Here is an 18,507-nt window from a genome sequence, read left to right on the forward strand (position 1 = left end):
AGAATTTATGTTTGTGAAGAAAAAATGATTGTGTCAACAAATTTATTCATGAGTATAATTACTTACTTACTGGAAAATTGCCCCAAGTCAGGACTCTTCATTTTCAAGAATATCACATAACTGTTAAAGATAGGGCTCCTGTGTTATTGTCATGATGTCATTGGCAGGTGTGTCTATAGACCTTACCCATCTGATCCTCCTTCAACAGATGTAGAGGGCCAAAAGGGCTCTTCTGGTGAGGCTCATGGGTTGGCTGCACTTGCCACTGGTGGTTTCGAAGCACAGTGACACAACCCTCAACCCCAACCAGGAGTTCCTGCAGCCACTGCCTCCCTTCTGTGTGTTTGACCACAAAGTGAAGCCACAGTTCTGATAGCTAATGCAAATGGAACAACATTTCCTCCTCCACAGACTGACAGGTGACACCCGGCAAAACACTTATCATTGGACAAAGCCAGCCCCTTTGTATACCAGCTTATCCAACAGCTGCATCCTGAGGCTGGTCCAGACTCTGTTTTCTATGACATTCTGAAGTGAAGTGTCTCTGACTGTTTAGATTCCAATGTTGATGTGGCTGTGGCCAACTGCAGTTTTATTAATTGTCACAGTCTGTCTCATGAATCTTATCAGCAGAGGATTATGCGATTCCGGGGAAACTTTCCTGATTGGCATTTCCAGTGTAAACATTCATGGTTCCTCCCTTGTGCGTGAGGCTTTCCATCACAATTTCCTCAAACTTAAGGCTACCTCCCTTGAGTCTTTTATTCTTTCAAATTTCAAATAATGGTTAACAATTGTCAGATGCTAATTTAAATTAGCGTATTGTATTATGTTCCTTTTCGTTTGCTGAAGAAGTGTTTGAGGGTACTGTGCGGCCACTAATATTGCTACTAGTCTGTAGAAGTAGGCAATATTTGTCATTGGAACTACTGTCAACGAACATGATCTAGCAGGGTGTGGTGTGAGCTACCTACACTTCCGGAACGTTCTAGATGAGTCTTGCTATGTTCTAATAGGAACATTTCCCATAAATATTTCCACATCCATCGCAAGAAACTGCTCCAAATGATCGCATGAACCTCAAAGTCGCTGGCTTGCGGTCTAATAGACACCGCACTGTTTCATTGTTGAACCAAAACCCCTCCCTCCCTCCCACCACTGTGATACGATTTCAGCTTCTGTTCTTTAGTCATTGCTCAGCTAGGTTAGGCATCGCATTGCGTTAAGGGTTGTGTAAATTCAATGTGACTTGTAAGTGTACAGTGGTTTGCATAGACATTTGTGCGTTGTGAATGTAAAAGTGCAGCGTATACAGTGGCAAAATGACAGATATACGTAAGTTTTTTGTACCTCAAAAGTGAATTAAAACTACAAATGAAAGTGGAGGTGTCAAAGAAGATAGTGTCTATGATGAGGTATCACAGGAAAATGGTGAATCAAACACAACCATCACTATTAAAAATTTCAGTAGTTGAGCTGATGCAGAAAATAAAGATGAAGCCAGTACCTCTGCTGGCTTCAAGTGCATTGATGAAAAGGGTAGCAGTATCCTGGTCAGTATTCCTAATGTCTGAAATTACATTGAAAAAAAGGATATTGACAATTGCCTAAAGTATAGGATTTTATTGAATCCATGGCAACCTGAAAAAAGTTATAATTTTAAGAATGACATAGACAGCACAAAAAGAACATTTCAACCAGACTGGATGTCGTTATATCCATGGCTGGTGTATTCTAAAGCAGTTAAAGGTGCCCTTTGCAAGTTTTGTGTGCTTTAAAGCCCACACACAATGCATGGTAATCATCATGGTACATTCATAAGCCGCGCATTCACAAATTTCAAGAAGTTCCATGAATGTGCAAAAATGCATATGAATTTTGAGTGGCATAAAGATGCGATAGAAAAGTCAAATAATTTCATTAGTGTTGTGACAAACAAAACTAAAAGTGTGGAAGAACTCACCAATGAGAATCTTCTGAAATTAGTACAAACTAATCGTGCAAAGTTAAAATCAATTGTTTCTTGTGTATTGTTTTGTGCATTACATGACTTACCTTTAAGAGGAGAAACAAATTCAAATGCTGCATTTGATGATTTGTTACAATTTAGATTAGAGTCAGGTGACAAAACACTGTGGAAACGTTTTGAGTGTGCGCCTAAGAATGCCACCTATGTTTCTCATAGAACCCAAAATGATTTATGTGCCAAAGTACTAAGAAATGATTTGATTAATACCATCAATAACAGAGAATCATTTTCAGCTTTGGCAGACAAATGGATATTGCAGGCACAGAACAACTTTATCTTTCTGCGCATTATTTTGACCATGCAACTAATGTTGTCAGAGAAGACTTCCTTGGATTTACACCATTAGCAAGGTTAGATGTAAAACATATCTCCAACACAATAATATCTACTTTATCTGCTTGGGGTTTAAATCTAGATAAAATGGTAGGACAAGGCTACGATAGGTGCAGTACGATGGCCGGTAAAATTGGCAGAGTACAGAAGATAATTGCTGAGAAATATCCCAAGGCTCGCTTCTATCGTTGTGCTAGCCATAGACTTAATTTAGTTGTGAATGATTTGAACACCTTACCAGAGGTTAGAAATGCCATTGGTACTTTCAAAGAAGGAATTTCTTTTTTCCGGGGGAGCACGCAAAGGAAAGTCCTAGTTGGGAACCTTCAAAAACTGTGTGAGACATGCTGGTCTGAGAAGCATAAGTCTATGAGGAAATTTAATGATAAGTTTTTAGAAATTGTTGAAGCATTAGCAATTTTACATAAAGAAGGAGATCGTGAAACTAGTCAGAAAGTCTGGCAACTTTACTGCACACTTACTTCTCCAACATTTATTCTTACATTAAAAGTCATAGCAAAATATTCAGCCAAACTAGAACCTGTGACCAATATCCTACAATCAGTAAACATTAACTTGTTAGTAGTTTCAGAATACATTCAAGGAACTGTAAAAATGTTATTGGATGACAGAGAAAATGCGGAAGCCGAATTTGAAATGATAATGAAAAGTGCTGAAAGCAACTATAGTGCACTTGGAATAGATGTCACTGGCATTTGACAACTGTGAGTGTTGCGCGACAAGTGCGTCATTCAAATCATCCATCAGTTTCTGTCAGTGAGCACTACAGAAAATCTCTCTTTATTCCATATTTGGATTCCCTAGTCCAGTCCTTGCAAGAACGGTTTTCAGAAGATAACAAGGCATCTTTTGAGATTTTCTGCTTGCATCCAAAGGTAATGAAATCCCAAAGCAACCTAGATATGAAAAGGATAATTGAAAATGTCAAAAGATTTTATGGCGATCTTTTAGATAACTTTACTGAAGAAGCACGGACATGGATCAGTATGTGGAAATGCAATAAAGTAACTGAAGGAGATATTGCTCAATTAAGCCTGACTGATCTACTAGACAAAGCCAAATTCATACCCGCCGTAGCTTCAGCCTTTAAGATAGCCCTTAGCTTACTGGCAAGCACCTGCTCTGCGGAAAGATCGTTCAGGTACTTAATTAACACAGTAACATTTTTCTGATTGTAATTACTTAATTAGAAAGGCTTTGAAACAATTTCTTAAGTCAGATGAAACATTTCTTCTAATTATTTTTAAATCTTGTTTGAAATATTATCACAATAGAGTAATTGAAGAGGGTTACACTGTTTGAATTAGTATAGGCCTACATCATATTTGTTTGCAGCACTCACAGGAGTGTGAAAACGTGGCTAAGAACTACCATGGCAGATAATTGACTCAGTTGTTTGTGTATGGTGTCAGTTCATCGTGATAAGATAAAATCAGAGGAGGAGTCCTTTATCGAAAAAGTGGTAGATAGTTATGGGAAGGACCCGAGACAAATTCAATTTCTGTTTAAGTAATGCAGGTATGCGAGTAGTCAAGTTTTGCACATTATTAGTAACAGAACTGATTTCCACAATTGTATGCCTTCTTTTGTTCTTAATATTAAATTTACAACAGTATTTCAAACTACATTAATATGTTTGTAACAATAAAACAGCCACATCATCCTTAAAACCAAAGTTCAAAAAATTTGTTAAGACATGAATCTGTTATGGGTTGTGGAAATTGTTGTGTGCATTTAGTTTTTACTTTACAAAATAGAAAGTAAAGCCCTGTTTTTTTTTTCACTTTACAGGGAACTAACAGAGAAAAGTGCAAATAGCAAGAAAATGTGTTAAGTCAGGTAAAAATGAACGATTTATTCTTACTTAAAAAGAGAAAATAATTTATTTTTACCTATTTAACAATCTGAAATTATTATTATTTATTTTAAGCACCTATTAACATCTCTCAGCAGTGGTGCACTTACTGACATGGCGTTGTGCCTCAAAATGTCCATTGACAAGAGCAATTCAGAATATTCCCACAACATTAACTCTTAAAATGAGACACCTTAACAGCAAATGTGTGGGAAACAGCAAATTCATCTAAAACCGATGTGGCTGACACTAGGGTGTCTGCCTGTAAGAATACAGTATAGCACAGGAATCTAAACTTTGCAGAGCTGCCAAATTTTATTCGGAAATGCATTTCCAGTTTTATTTGTCTCCTCTCTATGACCATGTGGAGTCGCCACACTGGGACCAAGTTTGAAACATTTGCCAGTTGCCATTTACTTCAGTATTGCAAGCGAGGGTACACCATTAACCATCCAGGCATTTGATCAATATGGCATATAGTAGAGAGATGGTAACCAATAAGTGACTGATGATTAATGAGACAATGATGGCTTGTTTGTGATAGTTTCATAATGACTTACAAATGAGTGGTCTCAATCCCTTAGGAGTCACAAGGGCCACCTGTGTTTCCAGGCTTCGTTCCTATAAAATATCCCGGATGTGCCAGTTTCCAAACATACAGGAAAGATAAAAACTGATTTTCAGTGTCTTGAAGGCCTGGTCAGACACAACGCCACAGTCTGCTTGTGCGGGCCAGGCACGGTGGATGACCAGGGCATGGAACACTGGACAGGCAAAAGTGGTTGCTGCTGCATCAGCTGTCACACCGTGGAAACAGACGGAACCTCATCACAAAGCAGCCTGCACGTGTGGCGTGGTATCAAAGATCTGCCTCGCGCCATTGCTGTCAAATGCACCAGCAAATGCAAACAGCCGCTTCGGGCTGCCGCAAATCTGTCTGTGTTGAAACTCGACGTCAGCTGGTGCGGCGACCCAGCCAGAGTCGCGCTTTGTTTGACCAACACCTATATACAACAACGATGCGGCCCTTCCGTTGCCATTGCTGATCAAGGCCACAGGTCGGACTACCAGGCCATGATCTTTCTGACCAGGTCTTTAAGGCCGGTTGCACTCACAGCGGATATTTTCCACCAGGTCAATTGACCGTCACTATTGTCGGAAGTCCAGTGTTTACACACATGGCAGTAAAATCACTGTCGCCACCCCACAAGTCAGCAGATTAAAGGCAATGTACTTTCATCATCAAATCCATTCATTTGCTTTTAGTATGTTATGTAAATTATTCATTGTTTTTAAACATACAGTTTTGTTTGAAATGAACAGACAGTAAAATCTAAGTATTGTTATTGTGTCGACTAATGAAAAGAAGAAGGGAAAACCGAACAATTTGGGATCATCATCCAATTAATTTAAGAAGAGGGGAGGATGGAGCTTTCTAAACATTGTTTGAAGGGAAGAATGACAAGATATACTTCAGTTACTTCCGAATGTCGAATTTTTAACAGCAGGAAAACAAGTAGTTCAGAGAGAAAAAGCTTAGGACAGGATCAAACGAAAATGGCGGCAAAATGTACAGTCTGCTAATGTAAAAACAGGTTTTACTATAGTTATAATGTTAGTTTTTTATGTTCATAACTCTGGAATGGTACTAAAAGTGCATCAGTATTTCTAAATTGCATATAAGGGTAAAACATCTGGCTTACCATAACATGACAAATGCTCTTCAGAGAACAATTTTAATTCAGTAAGTATATTAGAATGTGTAGGCCTATTCCAAAATAGAGCTGTATCACATGAAAGAATTGTTTTTAGTTAGTACACTACACAGCTGCAGAGCACTATTGTTAAGTGCATAAATGAAACTTTAACAGTAGTGTAAGTGAATTTGACCAGGTTTACACAGTTGAGTGTAGTGAACCACTTTTTCCCGGACTGTTAATTTAAATCCAACTGTGTTCACTGCATGAGCAGTGTTTTTAAGCGCTTAAACTATTATTAGTGGTAAGAAAACAATTTATTGGCAGAATATGGGTCACAAACACATCTGCAGCATTTTCAGTGTCATGGTCCACTCTTAGTCAGTAGTGGACTCTTACCCTATCCCCTAAGCTAAGGAGATTTTGTCTCAACTGGGTGCTAGCAAGATTTACGCAAAAACTGATCTTTGTGACACATACCTGCAAATTCCTTTGGAGGCAGCCTCCAGGACATTTTGGTTATCAATATCCTGTTTGGTCTTTTACAATACAATCAGCTCCCCTTCATTATCATCAGTGTATTAGTAATTTTCCAGCAGTATCTTGAACAACTGTTGCTGTATGTTACCCAGGCTGCCAACTGCTTGGACAATATCCTGGTTTTTGGATACCTCCAATTATGGTGTGGGAGCTGTTCTTTTCCAAGTGATCAACGAGATGGTGCAGCCAATTGCCTTTGTCTCTGAAACTAGTCTCAGAAACTATTTTGCCCAGTGTAATTATGGCCAAATCAAAAAATAAGCACTGGCCATTATTTTTGGGTTCAGAAAGTCCAATTATTATGTCTATGGGCGCCCATGTACCCTCAGTATGTACCACAAGCCCCTGTTGCACTTCCTCTGAGTTTCAGCACCACACAGCCCGCTGCCTCCAAAACTGTGCCCTGTTCCTCTCTGTCTATTCCTATGAGACAATTTTGTGCTCCACCCTCCACCATACCAATGCTGACCTCCTTTCTCGGCTTTCACTAGGAGAGGACCCAGTGTTCAATACTGATCCAGAAGTCTACTGCCACCTTGACCGCTGTTGCTGCCAACATTGCACAGCTACTCCTGGATGTCAACCTTGTCTGACTTCACACTGCAGACAATCCAGTCTTCCACATCTCTTCCAGCACATCTGGCAAAGCTGGCCACCCAACACTATGGCTGTGGCACACCCAGATCTTCAGGTGTTCTGGGATCAATGACAGGACCTCTTTTCCCGGGACAGCAATGTCCTGCTCCAAGGTGACAACAGCTGCACTTGGATGGTTATTTGTCGGCTCTCTGCAATTGCATCCTCCAGTTGCTCCACAAAGGACAAGGTGGACGGTTCTTACCTAGTGACTGACTCACCATCATGTCTATGAGGCATGGATTCTACTATTTGAGATTTGGGCACTGCTTGCTCCACCTGCCAGCATTACTTACCATGGCCTTCCACTGCCGGTCCTTGGTCCCACATTCATCTGGACTTTGAATACCCCATACTTGACTCTATGTGGCTTACCATCATGCATGCTGGGTCCTGTTTTCTGTTTGTGGTCTGCAAGTCTTCCAATTTCTCTTCCCACACCATTTGGGCAATTACCCAGATTTTCGCACTAGAGGGCCTCCATAGATCTATTGTCACTGATAATGGGCTTCAGCTAACTTCCTCTGAATTTTCTGCCTTCTGTGCTGCTCACAGCATTGCATTAATTCCCACCGTGCTTTTCCACCTTGTCTCTAATGGCACTGCTGAGCATTTTCTGCAGACTTTTAAATTTCAAATGACTGAACTACACAAGTACCACTCCTCTCATGAGAAATTCATCTTTTTCACAGATCATACTGAGGCACTCTGATGGAGGGCTCCTCTCTGGCAGAGAGGCCCCATGGTTGCCCTCTCCACTTTTTTCTGTCCATTCTCCACCCGACAGACCATCCCCCTTCTCCTCTTCTTCCCACCAACATTGTTTGTCTCCCAGGGACCTGATGTGGGATATGAATTTTTTCTGTGGCTAGCCCCGGTGGCTGACAACCACTGTTTCCCATCTTCTGAGGCAAGTAATGCTTCTCATCACACTCCTCGAGTGCTTCCAACTCTTACAGCACATCAACCAATACTGCCCCTGCCATGGTTTTTGGCCTCCAACAGACTCTGCCATTCAGTTCTGTGTTTCAGAGACAAAGGACTCTGAGTAGCTTGCTGCTCACCCAGCAGATGTGTTGCTTCCACCTTCCAGTGTGCCCAGCCAGACGATGCCTCCATTCACCATCCCAATGGATGTCAACACACCAGCAACCCCTACCTTGCCCTCTGGCAATGCTTCTGGCAGTGACAATGCCATTGTCTCTCACTCCAGTCTCTGCCCCTCTTGGTCTTTCTCGAGAATTGGGGAAGATATGGTGTGTTTCTGGGGTCTCCCATAAGCTGCCAACCCACAACATTACACAGTTATGCAGCTTCTTGCTCCAGTTCTGCAGGCACATTGGTCAAAGTCAGCTGAACTTCGCCTGTCCTGCAGGAAGCAAGCTAGTTCTGAGGGCACCCACGAGAGCAGTAGACATCACCATGTATATGGATCTTTCGGTGCTTCTGCAGTCCATATTCCTCAGCCAGTTTGAGCACACATTGTCAGACCAATAGCTATCTAGTAGTCATCCACCACATGGGTGTAACTGCCTTCGCCCAGCAAGCAACAGACAGTTCAATCTATGCCAGCAGAGGCTGAAGTTTCCCAGCATTCTGTCACCGCCCAGACTTGATGATGCCCTTGCCACCAGGGACCAATGCGCATCATGACCTGCTGCTCCAGCTGTGAACTCTGAGGCTCAAACTCGGTGTATTGCTTATGAGATGGGACTTTATTTTTTTGCATACTGTGCATCCTAAGAAGAGAAGCACTTTTTTTTCAATAGAACTTTTCAGAGGATTGGCTTACATAAATATTTATTTACATTTTTTTCCGAGAACTTTGAGTTGTCCAAGAAGTCTTTCCTTTATTGTCAAGAAGGATTTTTCTTATTTGCTTTGAAATGCTAAAAGAGTGCAGGACTTGTGTTTGTAAACATAAATTGATTGTGTCAACAAACTGATTCGTGAGTGTAATCACTTACTTACTATAAAATTGTCCTAAGCTGGGAAACTTTACAAAGACAATAACGTCAGCTTGGTAGGTCATGGTTTTAGTTTCTGGATATGCAAAAGGAATTCTGCCGATATTTTACCTTTACTCAGGTGAAGCAATTACAGGATAACGTTACACTAACTTCCTGGACCAACTACAGCATAAGATATTCAAATGAAAGCCAGGTTTGGCAGGAAAGAAAGTCATCATTCAACAAGACAGTATGCGCACACACAAGTGTCAATGCCATGACAAAAATACATCAATTTAGATATGAATTGTTGCCAAGCTCACCTTATTTGGCTCCATCAAACATCCATTTCTTCCTCAAGCTCAGTATTTTCTATGATGGATAGAGATTGTCTTCAAACGAAGAACAGACAGCCAAAGTTGACAGTGTTTTGGAAGTTCAGAGGAATCTAATTTTTGAGTTGAGCTCAAGGTATTGGAATATCACTGGGCCACATGTATTAGTACAAAGGGAGCCTACACTGAAACATAAAAAAGTTACACTTGTGTGATTCATATCCTTCTATTCCACTCTAAGAACTTTTGGAACTACCTCATACATTAATGGCTTGCCACTACAGGCCACACAAGATGAAACAGTGTTACTTGCTGACGACAATAATATAATAATTATAAATAGGACACCAGAAATGTTAGGAGAAAGCTCACACAACACTTATGTCAGTCCCCAACAGGTAACTCTTAATATAAAGCAGACTAATCACAAGAACATCTATATAAGTAGAAAACCTAATAGAAAAGCCTTAAAGTACAAAATGAGACCATAGAGGGAGTAGCTGTCCATAAATTTCTCAGTACCTATGTTGATCGACTATCAAAACAACATTTCATTTTATTATCCATGTTATATATGTCAGATTTTTCGAATTTGCTACCCAAGAGCAAGCTACGTGTAGCTGACCATGAGAGGAGCAGAAGACTTTGAGGTTGATAGAATGAGATTTTCACACTGCAGCAGAGTGTGCGCTGATATGAAACTTCCTGGCACATTAAAACTGTGTGCCGGACTGAGACTTGAACTCGGGACTTTTGCCATTTGTGGGCAAGTGCTCTACCATCACTGGTAGAAAGCAGATCATGCACAGACCAAATCAACACCTCGAGGATCATTACTGAGCAATCCTTAGAATACTGCTCTCCATTGTACCTGGCTTTTGCTGACTTTGAAAAAGCCTTTGATAGGGTGCAGCATGAAGTCATCTGGAAAACAATGCAGAGTTACAGAGTACCTCCAAAGATCATCAGTATCATGAATACGATGTACAGAGAATATAATTGCCAGGTGAAACATGGTGGAAATCACTCTGAAACATTCATTTTAAATTTGGAGTAAGGCACTGCTGTTTTTCTGACATTAGATGGTGTCATGAAGAAGGTAACACGAGAGAAAAAAAGAATTATACAGTGGACTCTATATGATTGCCTTGACGACCTGGACTTTACAAACTACATCTGTCTCCTGACCCATGTTTTCAAGGATATGAGTGAGAATCAGAAGCTCAGAGAGCTGTATTATAAATAAACACAGCTAAGAGTAAAGAGCTTAGTATGAACACTAACAGCAAGAATGAACTACCTGTGAAAGAAGAGGAGATTGAGTAGGTGAACAGCTTTTGTTGTCTATGAAGCATTGTTTCCAAAAATGGTGGGGCAACTGAAGACGTCGAAAGTAGGATCCAAACTGCATCAGGATCCATTGCAAGTACTATGACAGTTAGGCAGGATGTGAGAAAACTTGAATTTCTTGGCTGAGTGGATGCTCATAAGCGACACATCACACCGGTAAATGCCAAATGACATCTCTTGGTATAAGGAGCATAACACTGGACGATTCAACAGTGGAAAAATGTTGTTTGGAGTGACAAATCACACTACACAGTGTGGGACTCTCATGACAGGGTGTGGGTATAGCAAATGCCCGATGAGCTTCATCTGCCAGAGTGTCAAGTGCCAACTGTAACAGTAATTGCCAACAGATGGTGGTTTTATGGTGTGGTCATGTTTTTCATGGAGCTTGCATACCTTGTTGTTTTGCATGGCATTATCACAGCACAGGCCTACATTGATGTTTTAAGCACCTTCTTGCCTCCCACTGTTGAAGAGCAATTTGGGGATGGCGATTGCATCTTTCACTACGTTTGAGCACTTGTTCATAATGCATGCCATGAGGGGGAGTGGTTATATGACAATAATGAGCCACTGTGTTTTTTATGTGCCGGAATGTGCCTGTTATGCTTCCTATGTGCTTTTGCCCCAGATCAAAGCTATCGCAGATCAGGTGTCTGCAGGTAATGCACAGCCAGCTAGTGTTTCCACATCCTCACTAGCATACTCACATATGTTACTGTGCCAAAGACCAAACCACTATGTATTGGAATCACTGCATCTTTGTCAAGCAAACTTCCCAGTGTTGTCCACCACGTGACAAACCATAAGTCAGCAGCACCCATGAGTTGAGTATGTACAGTTATCAAACTGTGTCAAATTACTTGTTCATCTTGGATAGAAAGTCTGTCCCTTGTTTTCGTATAGAAATAGAGTCTGACATGTGAACTGTCCACACACTATGCTCATAGGGGATCAACGAGCACCATTTTAGCTATTCGCTACCAATTACTTGTCTGTCAACACCTACGGTGTCTGTCCTTCACAACTACATCTAGGATTGCACTGCACCTTCAGCTGGAAACTCACCATTGCATTTATCACAGAACCAGCCATTGGTGCTGATTTCTTAGCACATTTTCTGCTGCTCCCCAACATTCCTGGCTCTCATCTCATTGACAAGGTCTCCAGTCACTTAGCTGTTGGGTTCCACTATGTTGTACCAAATTTTGTACTGAAGCTCATCCATGCTGCATTACCAGGATCATCTCAACCATTTTCCAGCCATCATGCTCTCACGTGGAGCACCAAGAAAACAATGACACCGCACGGTACATCTCACATGCACCAAACCTAGTCCTCCAGTTTTCGATAGACCATGACACTTCACACTGGAGCAATTTGTTTCCGCTGAAGCCAAATTTCAGTTTCCGCTTTGGAATGACATCATTCACTACATGATCAGACCCTTTAGTGAAGATCACATAAGGAGGTCCATGGCAGCTCATAGCACTGTTGCAGGCTTCCAGCTGTGAAGTGCTAACAGCTGCAGGTGAAAACAATAGCTGTCTACTGAAGTGTTGCCACAGAGATGTTTATAAAATTGCAATACATTATTGGTTGAGGTAGGCCTGTGAAGCTGCTGCACCTAGCCACTGCAGCTGTCAGGGACCAACTTACAGCAACTCAACTATAACAACTATAGTCCTCTCCTCTCCAGTTCATACTGAAAAGGGATACATCCTGACAGACCTATGGCAAATATCGCGTATTTTGCTCATAATGCATCCACCATCCCAGACATATATCCTCTTCCAGGAGTTTGCTACTTCAACTATGCCCTCAGCAGTACTTCAGTGTTCTTGGCAGCATGAAGGCATCCATGCAGGTACCAGTCACCATGGAAGAAAGCCCAAAGGCATCCATCAGCACACCGCTTTGCATCTTTGAATCACTTAAGATGCCATTTTATCTCCATAATACTGCCAAATATTGCACTGAATTATCAACAGTGCTTCATCACCTGTTGCTTCCTTTACATCAACATCATAGTAGTGTTTTCTGCTTCATCACAGCTACACTGAACCACTGATTTCTGAGAAGGTTATGCATTTTAGAATGATATCTCACCTCAGGAACAACATCCTCAGTAAATAGCAGTTTGGGGTTCAGAAAAGTTACTCTACTGTTAATGCCCTTTACGTGCCGACTCAACCAATGAACTCCAGGGACATAATTCGGACTGGGGAAAATCATGTATCGAGTTTCCCAAGCCTCAGGTCCACTAGTGTTACTTATATGTGTGACCAATCTTCTGTCTAATATATAGCATGCAGAATTAGTTTCTTTTGCAGATGACACTAATATTGCAGGGTTCATACACCCTGTGATAGTCAGGAAAAACCTGGAAAATTTTTAGACTTCCAGAAAGATTTCATTACATTAGTTTTCATTTAAATTTTTGTAATTTCAGCTGGTAATAACATGTTACTCTAACAAAGAACTTTACTTAACCCACTGTTGCAGAGTAATATTGCAGCAATAAAATATAAACAAGAGAATAAAACCAAATTAAAACTGTAGTTGCGTGGTAAATGTGTCCTTTAACAATTACAAAAGACTGTGAACACACACAAGACTCTTCCAACTACCAAATGTGTCAAAGACTGTGCAATACTTAGTAACAACAAATTTCTTTCAGTGTGTCTGTCTCTTGGGCCTTGTTTCAATGAGTGTGACATCACAACTGCTTACATTCGTAATAGGTCGAGGGAGAATGTTGCAAATGGTAGTGTGAAAAGTTTTACTTTCAATGTAATTTCCTTTTACGAAAGATGAATTATGTTATGTGTGAGAATGTGCAATGAATTTCTTATAGAAACACTGAAGATCAGACATTTACACTGTTATTTAATATTTTACTGCCACATTTTGTTTGATGTTTCTTAAAGGATAACACAAGCTACAAAAGACTAAGTTTCAAGATTAGCTTTCCATATTTCTTATAGATCTTTCATAGAGTACAAATTAAGCACTAACTATGGCAAAAAGTACAACTATCCTTTAAAAAATGTGCAAAGTGAGTTATTGAAAAAGTCCATATGTAATTTTCTTTTCTGTCATAAAGTCAAAATGTTTGATCGAACATGTATTCAGCCAGGTAACCTACGAAATGTTCTGTGCACAGCAACGAAATTTATAATAATGCTTGACAGAAATATTCAGTGCTGCAATTTAAACTGTATTCTTAGTATCCTGCCTAATCACACCTTTGGAAAGAAAACCAGCAAAATACTTTTGTTAGCCAATATTATATGTAATAGCTTAGTTTTTTCTTGTAGCTATGCTGTATGTATGGTAATGTAATTTAGCTTTTCCTGTTTCTGCATTTGCACTAATTAAGAATGATGCTGCTATTGGCTGACTATATCAATGAATATCTGCTGTCTTTGGCTGGTAAGATCATGCGGCATAAACTATGATTGGTGGACAAAAGCACATGCTATCTCGATTTCAGTACTTCAAAAGTTACCGTGCCATATTTGGTACGTAAATGTTGCTGCACCTCAGAGGTATTTCAGAAATCATGGCAAATTCTATATGGTGTATGAAACTTTCACCATTCAAAGGACATAAGTTTTACAGCTCAAAGGAAACTTATATTGTCACTTAATGTGGAAAAAATCTAATTTCACCAGGGATATAGTGCATTTTCACCCTGGAAAATGTGTATTTTTAACTGGGAAATCTGGGAAAAATCTGGGAATTTCTTTTTCTTTTCCATGTATTTTAATCAATCCAAACACACATACAGAAACAGAAGAAATGGTAAACAATGTTCTTAAAAGTTTCATTGACTTGTATTCTGTGAAAGAGCTCACTTTCAATTTCATATTCAGTTCTGCACATCCAGGGGTACTGTATTAATGACAAGTGTAAAACAAGCTGAGAAAATAATAACTAGGTCAGAAACTTCAAAATTTCAACGTGTCCATATTCATGAGAATTTAAACTGGAAAAAGCACATTTTGGAATTCCTAAAGCAACTTAGTTCAGCCACTTTTGTACTTAGAATCATATCAAATCTTGTTGAGAGACAAATAAGTAAGTTGACATATTTTGCATATTTTCATTCAGTAGTGTCATCTTTAAGAACGAAAGTCTTAATTGCTCAGAAACATGCTGTAATAATAATATGTGGTACTTATTCATGAACATCTTGTAATCTGTTTAAGGAGTTGGGCATTCTGACTACAAATTCAAAGTAGATGTTTTCCCTCATAAAGTTGATTGTAAATATTCTATTACAGTTCAAAAGGAACAGTTACACGCATAATTACAATACTTGAATGAAAACTGGCATTTATTACTTCATATTAATGTTGTCTTTAGCACAAAAAGAGATGCACAATGCTGCAAGAAACATTTTTGATTACTAGGCCACTGATACAAAATGTCCGACAGACAGCAAAGTAAAATTTGAAAACAAACTTAAAAAGCTTTATCCCTTACATCGCCTTCTATACAGCAGAACTTCTCACAATGCAATGTGTGAAAGATGGTGGATAGAAATTACAAAGCCAAGTCTGTATATTTAAAAAAAAGATTTATAAATGTTCAGCATGTAATGAAAAACAACTCATTCCACATCATTACAAATTATTGTGCCAAATGAGGCAAGGAACATAAAAGCAACTAAATAACAAAAGAAAATCCAGGATGGAATATTGACAAAAATACTATGAACACCCACTCGGCACTGGTGGTTGACACCAACAACTGTGCCTTAGGAGCAGCTTTGCAACAACACTTCAGTGGTTCCTGAGAACCATTGGTCTTCTTTTCAATGAAGCTTATGCCTACAAAACACCAACGATGTGCCCATGACAGGAAGCTGCTTGTCCCCTATGACATAATCGGGTACATCCGCCAAAAGCTGGAGGCCAGGAACTTAATGACATTTCCACACTACAGACCCATACTATATACCTTGCAGCAGAGAAAAAGTCTCTGCTCACCATGTCAATTCCACCAACTGGAATATATCTCTCAGTTCAGCACAGACAATATAGCTGCCAATTGTCAGCTTGAGATGCTGGGATCACTCGTTGCATCAATTTCACAACAGTCACAGCAGCTCAAGAGGTTAGTACGGAGCTGGACTCTTATCACCAAAACCCAAAAACTGGCCTTTGGCTGGCACAGACACAAATTATTATGTGATACCTCCAGTCGCAACTTACAACCTTTCCTACCAGATCCTTTCCCCCAGCAGGCCTTTGACAGTGTCCATAACCTATGGCACCCAGGTATTAAAGCTACTACTCATCACTATGTGTGGCTTGGCATCTGCTCAGATAGTTGCAGCTGGGACCACTGGTGTGGTGCCTGTAAGCTTAGTAAGGTTGATCTGCACATCCATGGCCCATTTGGTGATTTTCCTGTGGCTATAGGGGGGCTTATGCATGCCCATGTTAACATTGTCAATCACTTCCTCACCTCTGATGTTCAGCAGTATCTTTTACCTATCATTGAATATTTCACACTTTGGCCAGGGGCAACACCAATTTCTTACATCTCAGCTGATACTGTGGCACTAGCATTTGTCAGTAAGTGGACTGATCACTATGCTTTGCTATTCCACATCCCCAAAGGTTGTGAAAGGAAATTTGAATTCCAGCTGTTCAAAAAGCTTTCCAAATTCTTTGGCACTCATCATCACCATCCAGCCCCAAAAGATACGGTTCAGTGATGGCATTAAATTTTGAAGGTGGCTCTAGTTTGTCACAACAAAGCAAGGACTACTGTACTCCTCCTCATACTTCTCAACCTCCACTTGTTTCAAGGCAGACCTCAACATTCCAGTGACTAGGCTCTTTTATGGTATATGGTGAGCAGCTTCAGATACCAAAGAATGTGTCGAATTCTCTGCTACCTCTTCTGACACTGACATTTCAGCATTCCTGTATGAACTGCACAACCATATTCCATGCATACGGCCTCAACTTGGCTCTCAGCGTGGCACCCCAACTTCCTTCGTTCATTCAGATTCAGAAACTGCCATGCCTGTAATGGTCAGTGTTGAGGGGGTCAGGCCTACTCTCCAATGTCCATTCTCTGGACCTCACAAGATTGTTAGTCGAAGTCATTATACCATGGAAGTTTCCATAAATGGGAACACATAGACACTGTCACTGGAACATATAAAGGTGACGTACACCTTCCCATTTGAACCCACTTCTATCCACTCGCCTCAGACGACCTCAACACCACCTCACCAGTCAGCACAATCTTTGATCCAATCCTACTCTGGGCCTCAAGTGCACTTACCAGCCTAATTTACCTGACCCTCGACTACACCCTCATTTTTGGAGGGGGGTTACGTTTTGTAGCCGGGATACATAATAATATAATACACGACACTCAACAACATAGAATGCAAGTTTGATGTCTAGGTTATATCACCACAGTGTGTCCAATTTAAGGCGATCCAGCAGGATTAGGGAGCAGACGATTCAGATGTGTCCCTGCTACTGCTGCTGCTTCACTGGACTGACCTGCATATAATGTATACTCTCACAGACACGAGACAGAACATACTCATCCATTAAGTGTGCTGTGATGGAGTAGTAATTTCCTTGTTCACTTGTGTGGTGGGATATGTTGTGATTTGAATGGTCATCCTACAATGGAGTGTGCAGTGTAAAAAGTAGTTATTTGTGTGATGGATCATACTGTGGTTTCAGTTGTCACATGAGTGACAGATTTTGTCATGCGCTAATGCCCACTCATGTGACAGGATGTGACAGTGAGCACTGTGGTCACCTGAGCCACAGATTGTTCACAGTGTGATTCAGCATTTGCAACAGCCCCTATACCATGATTAAGTGGTCACCCCTGCAACAGGTGTTTTGTGACATTGTCATCCATCATGTCTGTGAATAGTTTCTTGAACCAACAATCTTCTCAGTAATTTATAACATAGTGAGCAGATACGTCTTTTATGTGTCACAACATGCCTGTTGTACTTCCTATGTAAATTATCCCAATATCATATAATTTCAGCCATCTCAAATTTGGGAGATCTGTACCCACTGCACACTGTTTGTGAGATAAGACGTAAACTATTCATTTATGACCCCGTCACCCTTATTTCCAGTACTTCAGGTTTACCTAGAAGTATTTCATGACGAACAATGTCAGATGCTTTGTTGAGGTGTGGGTAAATAACTGTTACATTTTATCCTTCATCTAGGGCTTCTAAAACTAATTTTATAAATTTTCCTGTTGTAGCTTCTGTTCCCCTTCCAGATCTGAAACCAAAAGGTGGATGGGAAGAACTTCTGCTTGTGTTAGGTAATCGGGGAAGCAACTGGAAGTGAATGATTGATTTATAGTATCTGTCAGAGATACTTGTATGCTGCTAATACAATCCCATAGTAGACACACTGCAACCTCACCTGGTGCTATTTATATTTTACTCTTAAATTTATACACAATCCCAATGATTCATGGTTATTAGCAGCAGCTTTATGTAAAGTACATAGTTATTTGCAGCTGTATACTATATTTTTGGTAGCTTTACTTGAAGTTTGGTTGCTATGTTACTAAAGTAATGGTCAAGAAAGTTATCCTTAGGATTAGCTATTAAACCACCTTTATTTTTAATTTTCATATTTGTCAGGTTTGGCTTGGTGCTACCAGTTTCTTGTTTTACTATATTCCTTGTTGCTTTGCTTTTATTGTTGAACATCTGTATAGCCTTATCCTTTTGAATTCTTTT

General features: G+C 40.2%; 2 protein-coding genes across 2 annotated transcripts; both read left to right on the forward strand.

The window, feature by feature from the left end:
* The first annotated feature begins 1,790 nt into the window (after positions 1-1,790).
* Positions 1,791-3,685, forward strand: LOC124778099 (52 kDa repressor of the inhibitor of the protein kinase-like). The gene is made up of 4 exons (XM_047253624.1): positions 1,791-2,149; positions 2,263-3,074; positions 3,188-3,524; positions 3,658-3,685. The coding sequence occupies exons 1-4, from the start codon at positions 1,791-1,793 to the stop codon at positions 3,683-3,685; spliced, it is 1,536 nt and encodes a 511-aa protein (XP_047109580.1).
* An 11,885-nt stretch (positions 3,686-15,570) lies between these two features.
* On the forward strand, positions 15,571-16,476 carry LOC124778259. The gene has a single exon (XM_047253634.1). It carries the CDS (start codon positions 15,571-15,573, stop codon positions 16,474-16,476), a length of 906 nt encoding a protein of 301 aa, XP_047109590.1.
* Positions 16,477-18,507: the final 2,031 nt, after the last annotated feature.

Source organism: Schistocerca piceifrons, chromosome 1, assembly GCF_021461385.2.
Source record: "Schistocerca piceifrons isolate TAMUIC-IGC-003096 chromosome 1, iqSchPice1.1, whole genome shotgun sequence".
NCBI lineage: Eukaryota > Metazoa > Arthropoda > Insecta > Orthoptera > Acrididae > Schistocerca > Schistocerca piceifrons.